Genomic DNA, 16,754 nt, shown 5'->3' with positions numbered 1-16,754 from the left:
GTTCACTAAGCTATGGCTCAGCGGGATGTTATAGATGCCGAAAGGCTTCACAAAATCAAGTGGCTACGGCAAATTAAAAGCTTTCTACTAGATATGGGTATGAGGAAACTTTGGGGAAACCCATCCTGCAAACCTGTCCCCTAATCAGAAATCTCATTACTGGCTATGGATTTGGCAATGCGAAGCGAGAGATGAAGAGCCATGGACAGGAATGTTCCTAGATTTCAAACGTCGCTCCTTTCTGAAATCCTCAATCTGGTGGTTGACTTTAGGCTTGTACAAGACAAGCTCTTGCAGATTACAGTGAGGTTCACAAGGATAGATGTGAAATGTGGAGCTTTGCAGTGATTTGAACTAGAGTTAGACGATCTGACCAGTAATATCCACTTACCATCCGACTAATAATCACACTTATAATTTGCAAGTACCCGAGAGGTGGTTTCCGAGAATAGTATTCCTTTGGATGGAGTTATTGGGGGTGAGGAAGGAACTAGCGACTTGTGGGAACTATTCTGTGTTGTGTTCCTGGGCATTCTTGGGTTGCTGGCAGCTCAACGAGAGGAATGTCTCAATAGGATTGATCTGGTGACTATCTAGTGTCCGAGCAGAATGAACAGAACTGGCCACATGGTGAGATTTATGACAGTCAAAAGGAAACTTTTGATTCTTCTGTCATCCGGGAGTGGTGGGTGTTTGTAGTGGGATGTATTGTCTGCAACACAAACAATACAGTTATGAAATTAAGAATGTAATATTCCAGGCCAGATTAAAATGTTGCAAGAGAAAAATGAATGAATACAAATAATGCTCCTGGAGCTCATTTTTGGGATTCAAAATGTACAAAAGTCTATAAAAATAACCCCTGACTTGGTGTTAACACCTACAGACATCTTATGGAAGTAAAGCACATTTTCCACTTCTGCTGGGGAGTGTTGTTTAGTTCGAATTGAAAACCTGAAAGGATATTCAACCTAGGTGCGGGTGGCAGAGAGTGGCTAGGAGCAAGGCGGCGTACAGGTGCTTGCAGTTTAGCTCAAAGGTGCCAAACAACATGTTTAAAAAAGCAGACACAACTCCGTGAAAGGAGGGGAAGCGGCTACTGGCCCTGTGGACTGAACGCCCATTTGATTGATGTTCAAGACGTGGGTGGGAACGAGCACCATTCAGTATGGCCCTCTGCATCACAGATGGAGAGTCCATCATTTAAACTGTTGCTGGTGCCTGGCAGCTCATTGGCAAAGAAGCAAAGCTGTTGGCTTGGCTCAAAGCTGGCACAGTAGGAGGTGGATCATGGCTCAACATGCATGTTGTCCATGGTCTAAAATGGGTAAGACATTTTAACATAATTCTCCTCTGCAGGAGAGTTCTAGGAGTTACCAAACCTAGAGCCCTTTCGGGGGTATTCTGTGATCATCTGTACTCCTCTGGTTACAAAGCCCTTGCAACATTTCATCTCGCAGCTTCTTGAAGCAAGTTCGTCCAACCGACAGTGTTTGCAACATAATCTGGTCAAATAATCCTGTGAATCAGAATCAAGCCCTGAAGGCAAAGATTCAAGGCATATGGGGAGAGACCCTTTTCAAAGTTCCTCTCGATGCAACAACCTCCTTTTGACTCCAGCAGGGACTCTTCCCTCTTCTGGGTCCAAACTAGTCATAAGATGCCAGCGGGCCAAGCAGGAGCTTGTAAAAGGAAAACTAGAGTACACCGGTGAGTATCTCTAAATCAATCTGTAAAGAGTTTTAGAAGGGGCGTGGTATGTAGAGCAAAAGGATGACTGGGCTATGCATCTACAAGCTAGCGAAAAGGGACAAACAATGGTGATTTAACAGATCCAAGGGCAAATTAGTGCCCCGGCCACATCATGGCATGCCCACACTGTGCAGATGCACTGAGAAGACAAAAGTATACAGAGCTCTCCTCAAAAGAAACAGCGGAAAGAGGTCCAGTAAATGTATTTAACTGCTTGACTGTGGCAGCAATTCCGACACAGTGCGGCAGTTTAGCGGAGTGGGCGGGGCCGTGTCAGCCAACAGACGTGCACAGCACTACCGAGGTACTGCTCGCGACGTCTGTTGACCGACAAACGCAGCGAATGGGTTAAGGAATCAGTACCAGAACATCTCCAGCATTGAAGGAAGCAGGCCACCAATGCATGTGATCATACAATATCTTGATGAGGTGCCACAAATGAGGGATCTTCTTGTGTGCAGACAGAATGAGTGTCACAATAGAAATAATTCTCCCATCCATATAGGGCAATGGAAATAGTTTCCCTCCATGTTGATGCCTTCAAGGGGAGGTTGTTTTATACACGACATGACAAAGTACAACTTCTAGGCTTTATTTGTTTCAAAGGACTGAAATGAAAACATTGTGCTTTACAACAGAAAGGCTTACAAAACAAAGGAGGAACACAGGGAAGAGCATATTACATAACACAGAATGGGGGGCAGAAACCCTAGTCGAACCACCTTCATCGTGTTAGACTGGATAATGTATGCTGCTTAGCTTCTGGCATTATGCAGAAAAACCAGGGTAAAGGGTGATGAGTGGGATTTATTTTTTAGAGTGGAAACAATCCCCATGTTCAGGGTCAGTGATACACAAAATCAGTAACATTTTTCAGAGTATGTGGGAGGAGTCAGATTTATAGGACGGTCACTCCAAGCCACACCACAGAAGCCAAGATGTTCGGAATACTGTCTGGTTACCAAATATAGATTTTTACAGCCTTCCGGTGAATGTCTCAGCTCTTGTGTGCTTCCTGAGTTTTTTATTTTATTTTTAACTGAACATGAGTGACAAGACTTTGCCTCAGACACACATTTTAATTTTATTTCGGCACATTACAGAGTTCTGTAACTGAGGGTGAACAGGCCCTAGTAATTAACCCCTTATACTCAGCAGGCTGCAGCGCTAACACTGCTTTGAGAAGGGACGGGGGGCAGGCAAACGCAGACAACCAATAAATTGTCCGCCTTGATTCAGTAGATCACTTTGCCTGAACCAATGAAAGCGAACATTTATGGATGTGTGGACTTATTCACCTGAGGATTCAAGAACAAAATTAATTGATGTATTTCAGGTGTTTTTGGCAGGTTCAGGTGATATAAGGCAGCTTAGGGCCATACCTACAGATTTTAGGGTTAGCGATTTCCTAATTGCGATTCTCTGTGAATCACACTTAGGAAATCGCTATCCCAAATGTATGAAATTCTTTCAGTTTTATTCAGCGATTCCTAGGTTGTTGCAAATCTCCCTACCTCATGAATATTCATGAGGTAAGTCGCAGTTTGAGACCCACTGGGAATACCAGCCATCATAGATCACCATGTCTGTGATTGCTTATGAAGGAAACAACTTTTTTTTTAATTAAATGCAGCCCATTTTCTTTAAAGGAATACAGGATGCATTTTCAAAAAAAAAAACTTGAAGTTTCATTTTTTTTTTTTTTTTAGATTAGGCAGTGGTCCCCATAGGACCCCTCCCTGCTGTTAAAATATATATATATTTTATTCTCAAAGGGGAAGGGGTCCCATTGCAAATGGGTTAACACCTCCTTAAAGGAGTCAGTAAAACTTGAAAATGATGCACCTGTAATTTGGTCACAAAACATTCATACATCCCATTCAGATTCAGTATTTGGGTGGGACGTCCTAAACACGCCGCTTTCAAATACTGAATCGCAAAGACAAATTGAAATTCGGACATGTGCTACCGAATCACAACTTGTGTTTTGTACATGTGTAAAAGGATGTTTTTTTTACATGTGTAAAAGTATGTTTTGTACATGTGTAAAAGTATGTTTTGTACATGTGTAAAAGTATGTTTTGTACATGTGTAAAAGTATGTTTTGTACATATGTAAAAGTATGTTTTGGGGCCAGAAATGGCTAGACCGCAAAAATGGTTTCTACATACGGCCCTTAGCTTCCAGTGAGTTAAGCTTCAACAAATGTCAGGCAGCCGGGCCTCAGTCTCACTCACGGATCAGTTGATGAATGCTGATAATTGATGTCAGTCCGGGATGTTGTTGACTGATGTCAGCTCTGGTTGTTGGAAGATGTTAACTTATTGTGAGTCCTGGATGTTGGTGTCTAATGTCAGTTCTGGGTTTTGGTAACAGATGTCAGTTCGGGTTGTTGGTGCTAGATGACCCCCCCCCCCCTCCACCCCCCAGCCCCACCCCCGAGGCAAAGTTGCATCTATCGTGAAAAATGACGGACCAATTTTATTCTGCACTATGAAACATTACGATCAGTATTGCAGTAGCTTTTTCAAACACCTGCACTTCTTAATTTGTGCACAGGGGCAATATTACCATATTTCAGATGTTTGCGTGATTTCATCTTTATAGATAGACTATTTATGTTTTCTTCTGATTCAGGTCTCTGAATAGGCTTTCATTTTACACACAGCAGGAGTCATAACAAAAGATTCCATGAGGAAGAATACGTTAGTGAAATCTTCTACATTACTACTCTTTACACTATTGACAAATACCATCAATATCACCCGTGCAAAAATAGATGCATTCGTAGAATGGATTGTGTTTTCACTTTCACAGGCAATATCTTTGAAGTGGTTTTAATAGGCCATACTGGGCAACAATTGGTCGCAATCGATTACACTTGGTCACAATGGTTTGTGATTTTTCATTTTTTGTCCCTAAAGGCATATTCCAACATTTGACACTCTTCAAAAAATCTCCATGCATTGTTCTCTGGTACATATTATACAATTCCCACACTAGAGTCCATGCACAACTTGCCATATTAATATACTGTTCACCAGAGTCAGGACGTTTCAATAACTATCAGCTTAAATCATTTCACTAGTTTCAATTTGTTTTACTAGTATGACAACGTGCCAAGGCGAGAGTCTCTTTGGCTTTTTGAATAGCAGCACATTTAAATTACCCTGTTGGCTTTCATTCATTAGCTTGTTGTAGGAATTTAGAGAAGAGCATTGCATTTAACTGCTTCCACTTTTTTGCTCATCACAATTTTCTTTTTTATACATGTAATCGCCTTGATCTTTTCCATGAGCAAAGTCACAGGAGGGAGCAGCTCTCTTACTACTGCAACTTATTTTATCTCAATCTGCTGAACGTTTGGCATGGGACTGTTTATAAAACAGTGTGAGTATGTTGGGGTGGGATGTGTGGGGTGGGATGTGTGTGGTGGGGGGTGTGTGATTAAGGGTGAATGGGGTGTGTGTTGAGAGTGCATCGGGACTGGAGTGCTTTGGGGATGCGGGTGCGTTGGGGGAGGCGGGGGCGTTGGGGGGGTGCGGGGGTGTTGGGGGGAATGTGGGGGCATTGGAGGATTTTGTATTTAAAAAAAAAGCCCTTACAAGTTCCACCTTAAACAGGTTTGCAACTAAGCTAGATTTGCGCTCACCCATTAAGTCAGATTACCATTCTCACTTTAGCTTTTCAAAGATATTATTTCTCATGCAAACCGGATATTTTCTGCCTCATACGCCTAGGCAGACTGAGTTATTCATACATTCCAACACTTGCCGCTTGGTTTTGGAGCCCACTGCTAACTTTTTTTTTGGCAATTCCATGCTATCTCATCAGTAAGACTGATTTCAGAATTAGACCTTGCGTAATATTCACTGCACTTGTAGGGGTTCAGTTCAGGTTAATGTCCATATGTTGTACTTTCTTTTAGTGTACATGGAATTATGTGAATGAACATCATTCCTGAGCGGAGGCGTGCCTAGCGTGCGTTCGCTCATGGTGAGTCAGGCTAATTTTGTGGTTGAATCCTTTCTGACATTCACTGCACCAGTAGGGTTTTTCCCCTGTGTGAGTTCTCTCATGCTGGGTCAGATGAATTTTCTGACTGAAGCTTTTTTGACATTCTTCACACCGATAGGGCTTTTCTCCTGTGTGGGTTCTCTCATGATGTACGAGATGGATTTTCTGACTGAAGCTTTTTTCACATTCTGTGCACTTATAGGGTTTTTCTCCGGTGTGGGTCTTTTCATGCTGAGTTAGACTACATCTCTTAGTAAAACATTTTTCACATTCATTGCACTGATATGGCTTTTCTCCGGTGTGAATTTTTTCATGCTTAGCAAGAGTACTTTTATCGTGGAAGCTTTTCTGGCATTCAGTGCACTGATATGGTTTATGTCCCAAGTGTGATCTTTCATGTAATGTGAGACTGATTTTATGACGGTAGGTTTTACCACATTCAGAACACAAATACCGTTTTTCTCCTGCATGTGCACCTTCATGCTGAATTAAACTCGCTTTTTTGCTGAAACTTTTTGGACATTCAGTGCACTGATATATTTTTTGTCCCAAATGTGTTCTTTCATGTCGTGTCAGATAGTGTTTTTGACTAAATCTCTTCTCACAATCAGAGCACTGATAAGGCTTTTGTTCAGAGTGCGATTTCATATGTCGAGTCAAGTAGGATTGTTGAGTAAAGGTTTTCTCACATTCTGAACATTGATAAGGTATCTCTCCTGTGCAACTCTTTTTCTGTACTGTCCTGTTCAAATTACAAGCTAGGTTTGTCTCTTGTGAAGTGCATGGGTACACTACTTCTGCAATCTGCACAGTCTTATAAATAATGTACACTGTTTTTTTATTCAAATTGTGCTGCTGTTCTGGCTCTTGCTTTACAGTCCCAAAACCCTCCATCTCCTCGATCATGTGTGTCCTTGCTGTCCCCAACTTAAGGGTTCATTGACATATAAGAAATTAGAGAGAATCCAGAAACTGCATTTACAATCAGTCGGCGACTCTGCTCTGTATTGTCGTTACTTCCTGGCCAAATCCAGCTTTTAGAAATTGGTTTCTTCTAAAATCTCTGGAACATCTCTCTCTTTGTAGTCTATTTGCTGCAAATGACAGAATCCTTAAGTTTTGTTCCTGTCCACACTTGAGGCCACCTGCAGTATAACAAAACAAAAAAAAAAAAAGTAAAAAATCTTTCAAGGTGTAAACTAATTTTAACGAAAATGTTTAACAGTGAATGGCAGCATTCTGGAAGTAATGCATGTACTTTTCCGATGGGATAGAGTTGGTAAGGTTTTTAGGCAAGGATAAATGAGACCAACATAAAATAAAGCAGATTGATATATTAACAATAAGTGTGCACTCACTCCTATCAGTAACATAAAATGATAAATCTATTTACATTTTGTATAGACCGTAAAAAGAATTAAAAACAAATTGTTTTGCCATGTCGAATGATATCAAAATGAATTAACTAAATTTGAAACGTGCATAATATTGTGAAAGGCAGACACAGGAAGATGGCAGAATGAAAGCCTTGAACGATTGCGCTGCCGGGCACCCAGCCTAATCCTACAGAATCCAGTACTCTCCCAAGGAGTTAGAGGTCAGACCCCTAGAGGAGGTTCCACGCATAGAGCCTTCCAGGTGGTAGAGGGGGCTCGGACTGACTTCCTACCATGATCGAGCGCACAGATGCCAAGGTGAGTGCCATACAGTGGCAGCCCAACAATTGTAAATTGAGCTTGGCGGACCAAGGGGGCCGCAGACTCCACTTCCCGAGCCCCACGAAACCATGATGGGAAGCGCATAGACGCCTGCAGAGACTTGGCTGAGATGTACTGGCACAGCCGGGCACACTGGGCTGAATGGCTTCCTAGAATTAAACTGATCGCTGGGGCACGCAATGCTGGTTGGAGCCTAGAAGCCTGAGGATGGTTGCCACAATGACAGCGGCTAGATATTGGAGATGAGGTCAGCACAGTCCCCAGGCGGTAACTGCCCCTGCCCTTCCTGCGTTGTGGACTGCTGATGCAGAGAGCGTATGCAGTTGGAGGAGGCCTGCCTGAGAAGGCATAGAGGGCCGGGCCTGTGTAGTGCATACAAGTTGACATACAGGTGCCACCTGTGCAACCCCTCCTCCCTCCCCATTGACGTGCTCATATAGTTGGGACTGCAACCCGGTAACCCTGAGCTTCCAACTGATAAGAGGTTGCTGAGAAGGGATCTTCCAGCTACTAACCTTTGAGACGTGGGCGGTAGTGGATGAGAGGGAGGCTTGAGGGCTAGGTCCTTGCTCATGCCTCGGGGGACATTGCCTGGTTCTCCTTCATGTTCTTGTTCTGGAGGTAACAAGTGGCAGACAGACCTGAAGAAGACAGTCTGACCTGCAGTGGGCTGGGCCGCTATTTTGAGAGGGTACCCAGGGGATAGCAAAGCACTTGCTGAGACATAGAATTTGAAGGAGGGGGATAGGCCCCTGTGGAAATAACTATTCAGTATAGTTATGGGCCACGATAGATCTTCTAGAACAGGCCAATAACAAAAAATGTACAGGTATACAGAGGTGGGAGGAGGCCCTGCATGGAACTCGCAGAGCAGACAAGGCCTATTTCCACGGGCGGGTGAAATGTCCACTCCCCAGATACTGATGGCTGTTACCCAACTGAAACAGATGCTAGAAGAATAAATGGATTCCATATTCATTGATAGTAATATTTGGATCGCCATAAGGTGAGGGAGTGACTGCTGCAGACAGAACTAAATGTGGTTGAGCTCACTGCAAAACTGGCTCCTAATCCTCACCCAGGTTAAACTTCCATCATTAGCAATTTAGGGGTCCTGAGTTCCAATCGTTACCCTTCTTCCTCCCCATCCTTGCCCAAGGTGGAACCCAACCCATCCACCAGACCCCCTAACCATTGGGTCTTTACTGCCCCTCAACACAAGAAGCCGATCGAGGACCACCCTTTCACCTATGGAGGGAACTGGCCTTCTCCTGCTACTCACATATCATCACCCAATGCTCACCCCATAACAATAAATAAAAGCACTCTAGATAACTAAGCCTACTAAACTCCCCTCCTCTCATCACTCCTACCTCAAGAAGCACCCCACTCACCCACTGTGCTTCCCAACACCTGGCACTCAACTCCCCTATAGCACAAAAGACACATGGAGGAAAACTGTAGAACACCACTTCCCTCTACTCTTCATACCCCCTCCATGCCACCAACCACCAGCCCCCAACCTTCAAAAAACCTCCACTTATACTTTCATCCGGGACTATGTGGAATCTACATTACCTACCACTGTTCCTTTTACGAGGAGACTTCACTCCCTTCCTATCACCAGACCAACTAACCACTCCTTATACCCCCGCACCCCCCCTTGAGGTTGAACTGAAAGACATCAAGCAGACATCAAGCAGGGTCTTCTGCACCTACTACACTTTTCTTCAATGATGGAGGAGCGCTGGAATCTCTACATGTCCTTCAAGAACAATCAATCACGCCTCCCCACTACGGCTAAACTCTGCCAAAGTCAAGACTCATCTTGGAAAACGAGACAAATTTTACCTGGAAATCTAGGCCTCGTTAACCATCACGCCAGGCCACACAGGATCACTGACCCTATGTCTGATGCGGACATTCACTCCTTTCTACTTCATTACATTACCGCCCATAATAAACCTTCTCTCCCACCATCCAAGATCCAGACTATTTCCTCCAACTCATTTAGAGAATTCAGTGTCAATCTCACAACATTATCGTTGGAGTCTCCTAAATTTCTGATAGGGAGACTCCAGAGAATACAGTTGATGGCGGCACAAGTTTGCACTAATGAGACCACGCCAGTCTTCAGCGTCTCAGGCCTTGGCCGAGCTCCACTGGCTCTCAGTTATGCAGAGGGTACAGTCCAAGTCAATGTGCATAGTCTCTAAGGCTCTGTATGGCATTGGGCCCAAGCCATTACAGAGCCGGTTTGAATGGTATGTCCCCCCACGTAACCTTCGGTCCTCCTCAGCTAAACTGGTTAGAGTATCCAGGTTTAGAAGAGTTAGATATGGAGGAAGAGCTTTTAGTATTGCAGCAGCTTCGGCTTGGAACAAACTCCCAGCCGAACTAAGACAGATAGATAATCTGCTGCCGTTCAGAAAGAAGTTAAAGACCTGGCTCTTTCCTAGGACGTAAGTATGTGGCCGTGACTTTATCATTTTTGACCCTGTACTCGCTATTACACTCAAGGTTAATTGATCTCACGTGTTCAAGCGCCAGGATACCGTAGTGTCACAGTGCGCTCTATAAATGCGGAATACAATACATTCAATACTTTAAGCTTTGATAATTTACCACCAGTCTCCACATCTCCCCCAAGAAGCTGTGGTTACCAAATCCCACCTCAAGTCAATGCTTTTGAATTGCAGGTCAGCAGTTAGGCATGCTGCGAATACAGCCGACCTCTTATTCTTGCAAGATCTGGACCTCCCGATCCTACCACAAACTTGGCTTAATGTATCCTCCTCACCAATTTTGGACATTCTAGTTCCCCCTGAATATAACCTAATCACATTGTACAGACCTCACAAATTTGGGGGAGGCATAGCTTGCATCTCTCGCTCCACTCTCACTGGCTGCTTGTCTCTATTTGCGTTTTCTCTCCCTTCTTCTTTTGCTTTTCTCTCTCTATCACGAGTCCGAAGCTGCTGGGTTCAGCTCTCCCTCTTGGCGCGCGTGGATGCATGATAATGCAGAGATGACTGCAACTGCTGACAAGACACGCACGCTAAAAGCTGTAACCTGGAATGTGAAGGGCCTGAACTGCGGTAGGAAGATGCGGTTAGTGGCAGCATTTCTTAATTGATATGGAGCAGACTCTGCTTTTTACAACAGCTAAATCTGACAGGAGCCTCGTGTTTGCGCCTGCGAGCGGGAAGGATGGGTGAAAAGTTCATAGCGGGATACTTCAACTACGCCAGGGGCACAGCCATCGTTCTCTGAAAGGGCTTCCCTTGGCATAAGCGCACTGCAATATGCGATCTCCAGGGTCAGTATGTGATAGTGGAGGGGGTTCTTGTAGGTCGTATCATCAATTGGTGGAGGGAGAGAGAGTAGAGATCCTTTCAATCTCCTTTCAATAATTATAAATCAATGTGGAAAGGATCACTGGTCCTGCATAACCAAGGTCTGCAGGTGAGTCGGTAGGTGTCTCCCAAATAAAAGACCCTCATACACGTGTTTTTACAGAGTCGTGTAGCGGTATATGATGTGTCCCCGCTTCTTGTAACACGTGTCCGTGCGTAATCCTTGGGTCCGTTTTTGTTTGCACCCTCCGCCAGGAGGTTGTACCATTGGTTAAAACAGTAGTGATAGTGAATAAGTGAAATAGTGCTATGAAGGTGTTATAAAATACCCGGACAGCCAGAGGTTCAACTTTAATATTTCTGGATTCGGGTAAAGGGTTAAAGCGTGTCGCTGTGGAATTATTTAGGAATTCTAGCGCACTAATCATGTGAGATTAAAAGTGGTCGACATGTTTCAGCCTTAAATGCCGGTTGGTCAATTGGCTTTCTTCAGGACCATAAAGTGATTAGGTGAAAAAAGAAAGAAAAAGGTAAACTTGTAACCTGATTCGTTTTGTGGTAGTAGGTCACATTGTACCTGTAATGAAAGAAAGGGGAGATAGTGCAACCACATTTGTAGCAAATAAGTGGGAAAAGACACTTCAACAATGTACAATGACATAGAGACACAGTTAGGAATTATGAAGCATATAATTAAAAACATATAATTAAATTAAAAACGAGTTGTGCAATACTGAACTCAGAGTCACATTCATATTAGGCGTCAACTTACTCATTCTCAAAATTCTATGCGGAATATTGTAATGTATAAATTCCAGAATCGTATTTAGGCGTCATGAGATCATTCGTTAAAGTGCCCTGATGTCAAATGCACTATTTAATTTAAGGCGCTATTCCATTCTTACAGTGCCATGATGTCAAAGGCGCTATTCAATTTTACTGTTGTCATCACGATTATCTTAGACATTGTTATGACGATATAATACCTATTCGAGTATAGACTCTTGCAATTATTTAGAAATACATGCGGTCGCTATTAGACGGTACCAACTCTTCTCAGGCACTCGTTCTACATGTATTTACCAAAAAACAAACATGTGCATGCTGCCGCTATGGTGTCTTCTAAAGCGCGCTCTGAAACGCCTATTCAGAAAGAAATTCTATTCGGAAAGAAGGCACCTCTTACAAAAGTCTAAAACTAAGCAAAACTCAAAACAAAGCAGGGTCTTCACATGCGCTTGAGCGTAACTAGATCTTTTAAAATGTACCTCTACATTACGTAAGACTTGTCTCCTCGGGGACCACGACAGGTAGGGGGAGGCTTCACTGTTTAAAGTGAGGAAAGAGGGAGTTTAGTAAAGGGGTTTTAATACTTGCAGTTTACTCCACAACGAAAAGGACAATGATCCTCGATACCTCTAGCCTTCAAACACCCATCTAGCAGCATGTGCTGTCTTTGCCCTTGGTGACCCGGAATCAATCGCGGATGTGTAACTGGTCTTCTTTTATTGCAAAGTGATGGAAACTGAAGAGTTACTCGAGTGTTTTTACTTATTAGTTGTACTTAATTGTTATACCTAATTTTAAGATAAGCATTTTAAACAATTTAAGCTTGGAAATAGATGACAAATGGAATTACTAAGAATGTGCTCTTTAGGCGCTCAATCGGAATTTTCTCAAAATCAAGGCACGTTAGAAATTCGTAATTTTGGCAAACTATCAATTATTTGTTAAGACTTAACCACGGAACGGCATCATTCAAGCCCTCACTATCTGTCTTAAGTCTGTGCACCCAACGTTGCTCTTTTTCGAATAGAATTTTGGCTGCATTCCTGTCCACAGTTGCGAGGGTTTCAAGGATGACCCACTGTAGGTCATTCACAGAGTGGCCAGATTCTTTGTAGTGGGTTGACATTTTTGTGGTTGTTTTTTTACAGTTCACATTGCTGCGGTGTTCGCAAAGTCTTTGTTTTGCTTTACGACAAGTCATGCCAATATATCTCATTTGACACGGACAAGTTATCATGTAAATGACATGGCTTGTGTTGCAGTTCGTATGTCTTTTTAATTTCCAATCAAAGTTGGGAAGCAGCTGTAATTCCTTTGTGGGTTTTGTGGTGTCACAGACTGTGCAGGTTCCACATGGGTAATGGCCTGTTACTGGACTGTTATTCCACAGTCCAGGTGTGTCTTTCTTTTTCTTTGGAGGGGGTCTCGTGTGCACCAATAAGTCTTTGAGGTTGCGGCTTCTCTTGTTGGCAAACAGCGGTTTAGGCCAATTCAGATTGTGGGATGTTACTATTCTCCAGTTTCTGTTGATTATTTTCTTCACTTGGTTGGTAACTGGACTATAAGTAGTTACGCATGTGATCCTTTCTTCCTTCAATTTCGGACACGTCTCTAGGAGTGCTTCTCTTGGTTGGTTGCGGGCACGTTTCTTGCATGTGTTGATCACCTTTTTTGGATATTGACGAACCAGTAATTTCTCACATAGGTCACTCGCTTGACTTTTGTAGTCAGTAATTGAGCTGCAATTTCTCCTCAAGCGAAGGAATTGACTGTACGGGAGATTTTCCCGTAAGGGTCTTGGATGAAAGCTTTGAAAGGATAGCAGGCTATTCTTGGCCGTTGGTTTAAAGAAAGTACGGGTGTGCAAAGTATTGTCTTTAGAAAAGATGGTAATGTCTAAGAAATCCAAAGTACTTTCATTGGCAGTGTATGTAAATTTCAAGCATTCATCTTGGGTATTAAGCCAGCGACGAAAATCCGTCAAGGTTTCCTTATCTCTCTTCCAAATTAAAAAGATATCATCTATATATCTCTTCCAAAAGAGAATATGATGAAGAAAGGGATTGTTCTCATTCTGAACGAAGGTGCGTTCAAAGGTGCTAACGTACAAACCCGCCACACTTGGGGCAAATGTACTGCCCATAGATGTTCCATGGCGTTGAAGGAAGAGGGTATCTTTGTACTGGAAGAAATTTTCCATTAGAGCCAATCTACAGCACTCCAAAACAAAATGTCTGGGGGTTTTGTTTGGCCAGTCAGTGTTGAAAAGAATTGTCTCAAGAGTGTCTAGTGTTTTTTGTTGTGGCAAACTAGTGTATAGACTTTCTACATCTAAGCCCACTAAGAGCATTGTTCCTTCCGAGTACTCAAAATTTTGTAGCATGTTTAAGAGGTCTCTTGTGTCCTTCAGATAGGTGGGTGTCTTTTGGACCAGTAGTCTTAAATATTGGTCTGCAAATTCTGAGAGTGGTTCCAAAATCGAATTAATTCCGGACACAATTGGTCTCCCTGGTGGTGGCATTTTGCCTTTATGCGTTTTTGGTAAGGAGTAGAAGTATGGTGTTACTGGTGTTCTTACTTCCAGATATTCTGCTTCCTTTTTGGACACCCAATTGTTGGCTTCCGCTTCTTCCACCATCATGGATATTGTTCTTTGTAGACGGGCAGTTGGGTCTCTTGTTAGAACCTCATAAAATTATGTATCTGCAAGGAGGTCCATACACTGTTTGTCATATCCAGCTGTTGTTAATAAGACTACTCCTCCCCCTTTGTCCGCCGGTTTGATTACGATATCTCTATCGTTCTTGAGTTCAGTGAGAGCCAGTTGTTCCGCCTTGGTGATATTCTGAAAAGCTTTCTGTGATTGATTATGCAATAGGTCAACTTCCTTCATTATTGCCTGTTCAAAGGTGCATATTTCAATTGGGACTTGTGAATTGAGGGGACAAAATGTCGATTTATTCCTCAGCGTTGTATCTCCTTCTTGTGTCAATTGTTGGTTGTCTTTAAAAAAGGCTTTCAATTCAGGGTAAGGCAAAAGGCTGCAAGTTCGCATTTTGTTTTGAAGATGTCAGTTCTTGGAGTGGGGACATACCCAAGTCCTTTATTCAGGACACTGAGTTGATCCTTTGTTAGGATTCTGTCAGTCAAGTTGATGACGAGGTTGTTGGGCCCGATCCCGTCTTGGCCTTCGTTACACTCCTGGTTTCGACTTGTCTTGTTTGGTCGGACCAGGTTATCCCTTTTTGTCTGGACCGGCAGTTGGACTGGTCATTCCCTAAAAAAGGACGTCCTTGTTGGTAGTTGTGGCCCCCTTGTTGCATATGATGGTTCATGTGTACTTCAAAATAAGGATTAGGCCATCCTTGGAATTGTGGGTTAAAAGGGAGGAAAGGCATATTTGGGCCGCCATTTTGAAAGTATGGCGGTCTCCAAAAGTTATTCTGTCCTCTCCTATTGCCCCTCCTATTGCGGTAGTTTCCTCTCCCACGCTTTGTGGAATCATCCCCACTTTGGTCTGAACTGTCATTTGAGGATATGCTATTTGAGTCATTGTTGGACGAATTGTCATTAGGTTTGTAATCCTTGCTGCTATACGGATTTATACGTTCTAGTGAGAACCTTTTTAGTTCTTTGGCTAGTTTTTGCAGTTTCGTTTGTGTAAGGTATTCTTGACTGTCTTTCATTTCTTTATTAATTTCTTCCAGTCTGGTCTTGTAGATGGTTATATTTACCGTATTGTTCAGTTTCGTTTCAAGGATTTCTATTTTTACCATCAATTCTTCTGTTAGTCTGGTGGCAGTTTTTATTATTAGTACCAAGTAGTCTCTGGTGCACTTCCATGAGATGGACGACCAATCTTTCCGGAAGGCTAGATCTTTGAGGAATATCCGGGGGGCGTTAGCCACCCACAGTCCTCTTGGTGCCGCATTGACCCGAAGGTACTCGGTCATTATGATGCCGTGCACAGCCGTTCTGACTTGTTCCTTTTTCATTTCGCTCAACTCGTCCCATTCTCCGGTAGAAGAAAGAGTTTGAGAAAGGTCGCCTTCCTTGAGTAGTGGTGGTCTGGCAAGTATTGCTTCTATTTCTTCACTCGTGTAGCTGAGTCCAAAACTCCCGGCCATGATCAATTATCACAGGGGACTGATGTTCAGAGGACTCCCGTTTTAGGTTTCTTAAACTCCCACAGCTGCACGCTGCTTTTCACGTATCATCAATTGGTGGAGGGAGAGAGAGTAGAGATCCTTTCAATCTCCTTTCAATAATTATAAATCAATGTGGAAAGGATCACTGGTCCTGCATAACCAAGGTCTGCAGGTGAGTCGGTAGGTGTCTCCCAAATAAAAGACCCTCATACACGTGTTTTTACAGAGTCGTGTAGCGGTATATGATGTGTCCCCGCTTCTTGTAACACGTGTCCGTGCGTAATCATTGGGTCCGTTTTTGTTTGCACCCTCCGCCAGGAGGTTGTACCATTGGTTAAAACAGTAGTGATAGTGAATAAGTGAAATAGTGCTATGAAGGTGTTATAAAATACCCGGACAGCCAGAGGTTCAACTTTAATATTTCTGGATTCAGGTAAAGGGTTAAAGCGTGTCGCTGTGGAATTATTTAGGAATTCTAGCGCACTAATCATGTGAGATTAAAAGTGGTCGACATGTTTCAGCCTTAAATGCCGGTTGGTCAATTGGCTTTCTTCAAGACCATAAAGTGATTAGGTGAAAAAAGAAAGAAAAAGGTAAACTTGTAACCTGATTCGTTTTGTGGTAGTAGGTCACATTGTACCTGTAATGAAAGAAAGGGGAGATAGTGCAACCACATTTGTAGCAAATAAGTGGGAAAAGACACTTCAACAATGTACAATGACATAGAGACACAGTTAGGAATTATGAAGCATATAATTAAAAACATATAATTAAATTAAAAACGAGTTGTGCAATACTGAACTCAGAGTCACATTCATATTAGGCGTCAACTTACTCATTCTCAAAATTCTATGCGGAATATTGTAATGTATAAATTCCAGAATCGTATTTAGGCGTCATGAGATCATTCGTTACAGTGCCCTGATGTCAAATGCACTATTTAATTTAAGGCGCTATTCCATTCTTACAGTGCC

The 16,754-nt window shown here is 42.9% G+C and overlaps 1 protein-coding gene across 1 annotated transcript in view; it reads right to left on the bottom strand.

Moving 5' to 3' along the window:
* Positions 1 to 5,706: 5,706 nt before the first annotated feature.
* The window catches only part of LOC144752581 (uncharacterized), a 730,065-nt gene continuing 719,017 nt past the window's right edge, over positions 5,707 to 16,754 (bottom strand). The window contains exon 4 of the mRNA XM_078640481.1: positions 5,707 to 6,167. Within this exon, the coding sequence (XP_078496607.1) occupies positions 5,707 to 6,167 (461 nt within the window). The remainder of the gene's footprint in view (positions 6,168 to 16,754) is intronic.

Source organism: Lissotriton helveticus, chromosome 1_1 (genome assembly GCF_964261635.1).
Source record: "Lissotriton helveticus chromosome 1_1, aLisHel1.1, whole genome shotgun sequence".
Lineage (NCBI taxonomy): Eukaryota > Metazoa > Chordata > Amphibia > Caudata > Salamandridae > Lissotriton > Lissotriton helveticus.
The sequence above is the reverse complement of the archived record's forward strand: the minus strand, read 5'-3'. Positions and strand labels throughout refer to the sequence as shown.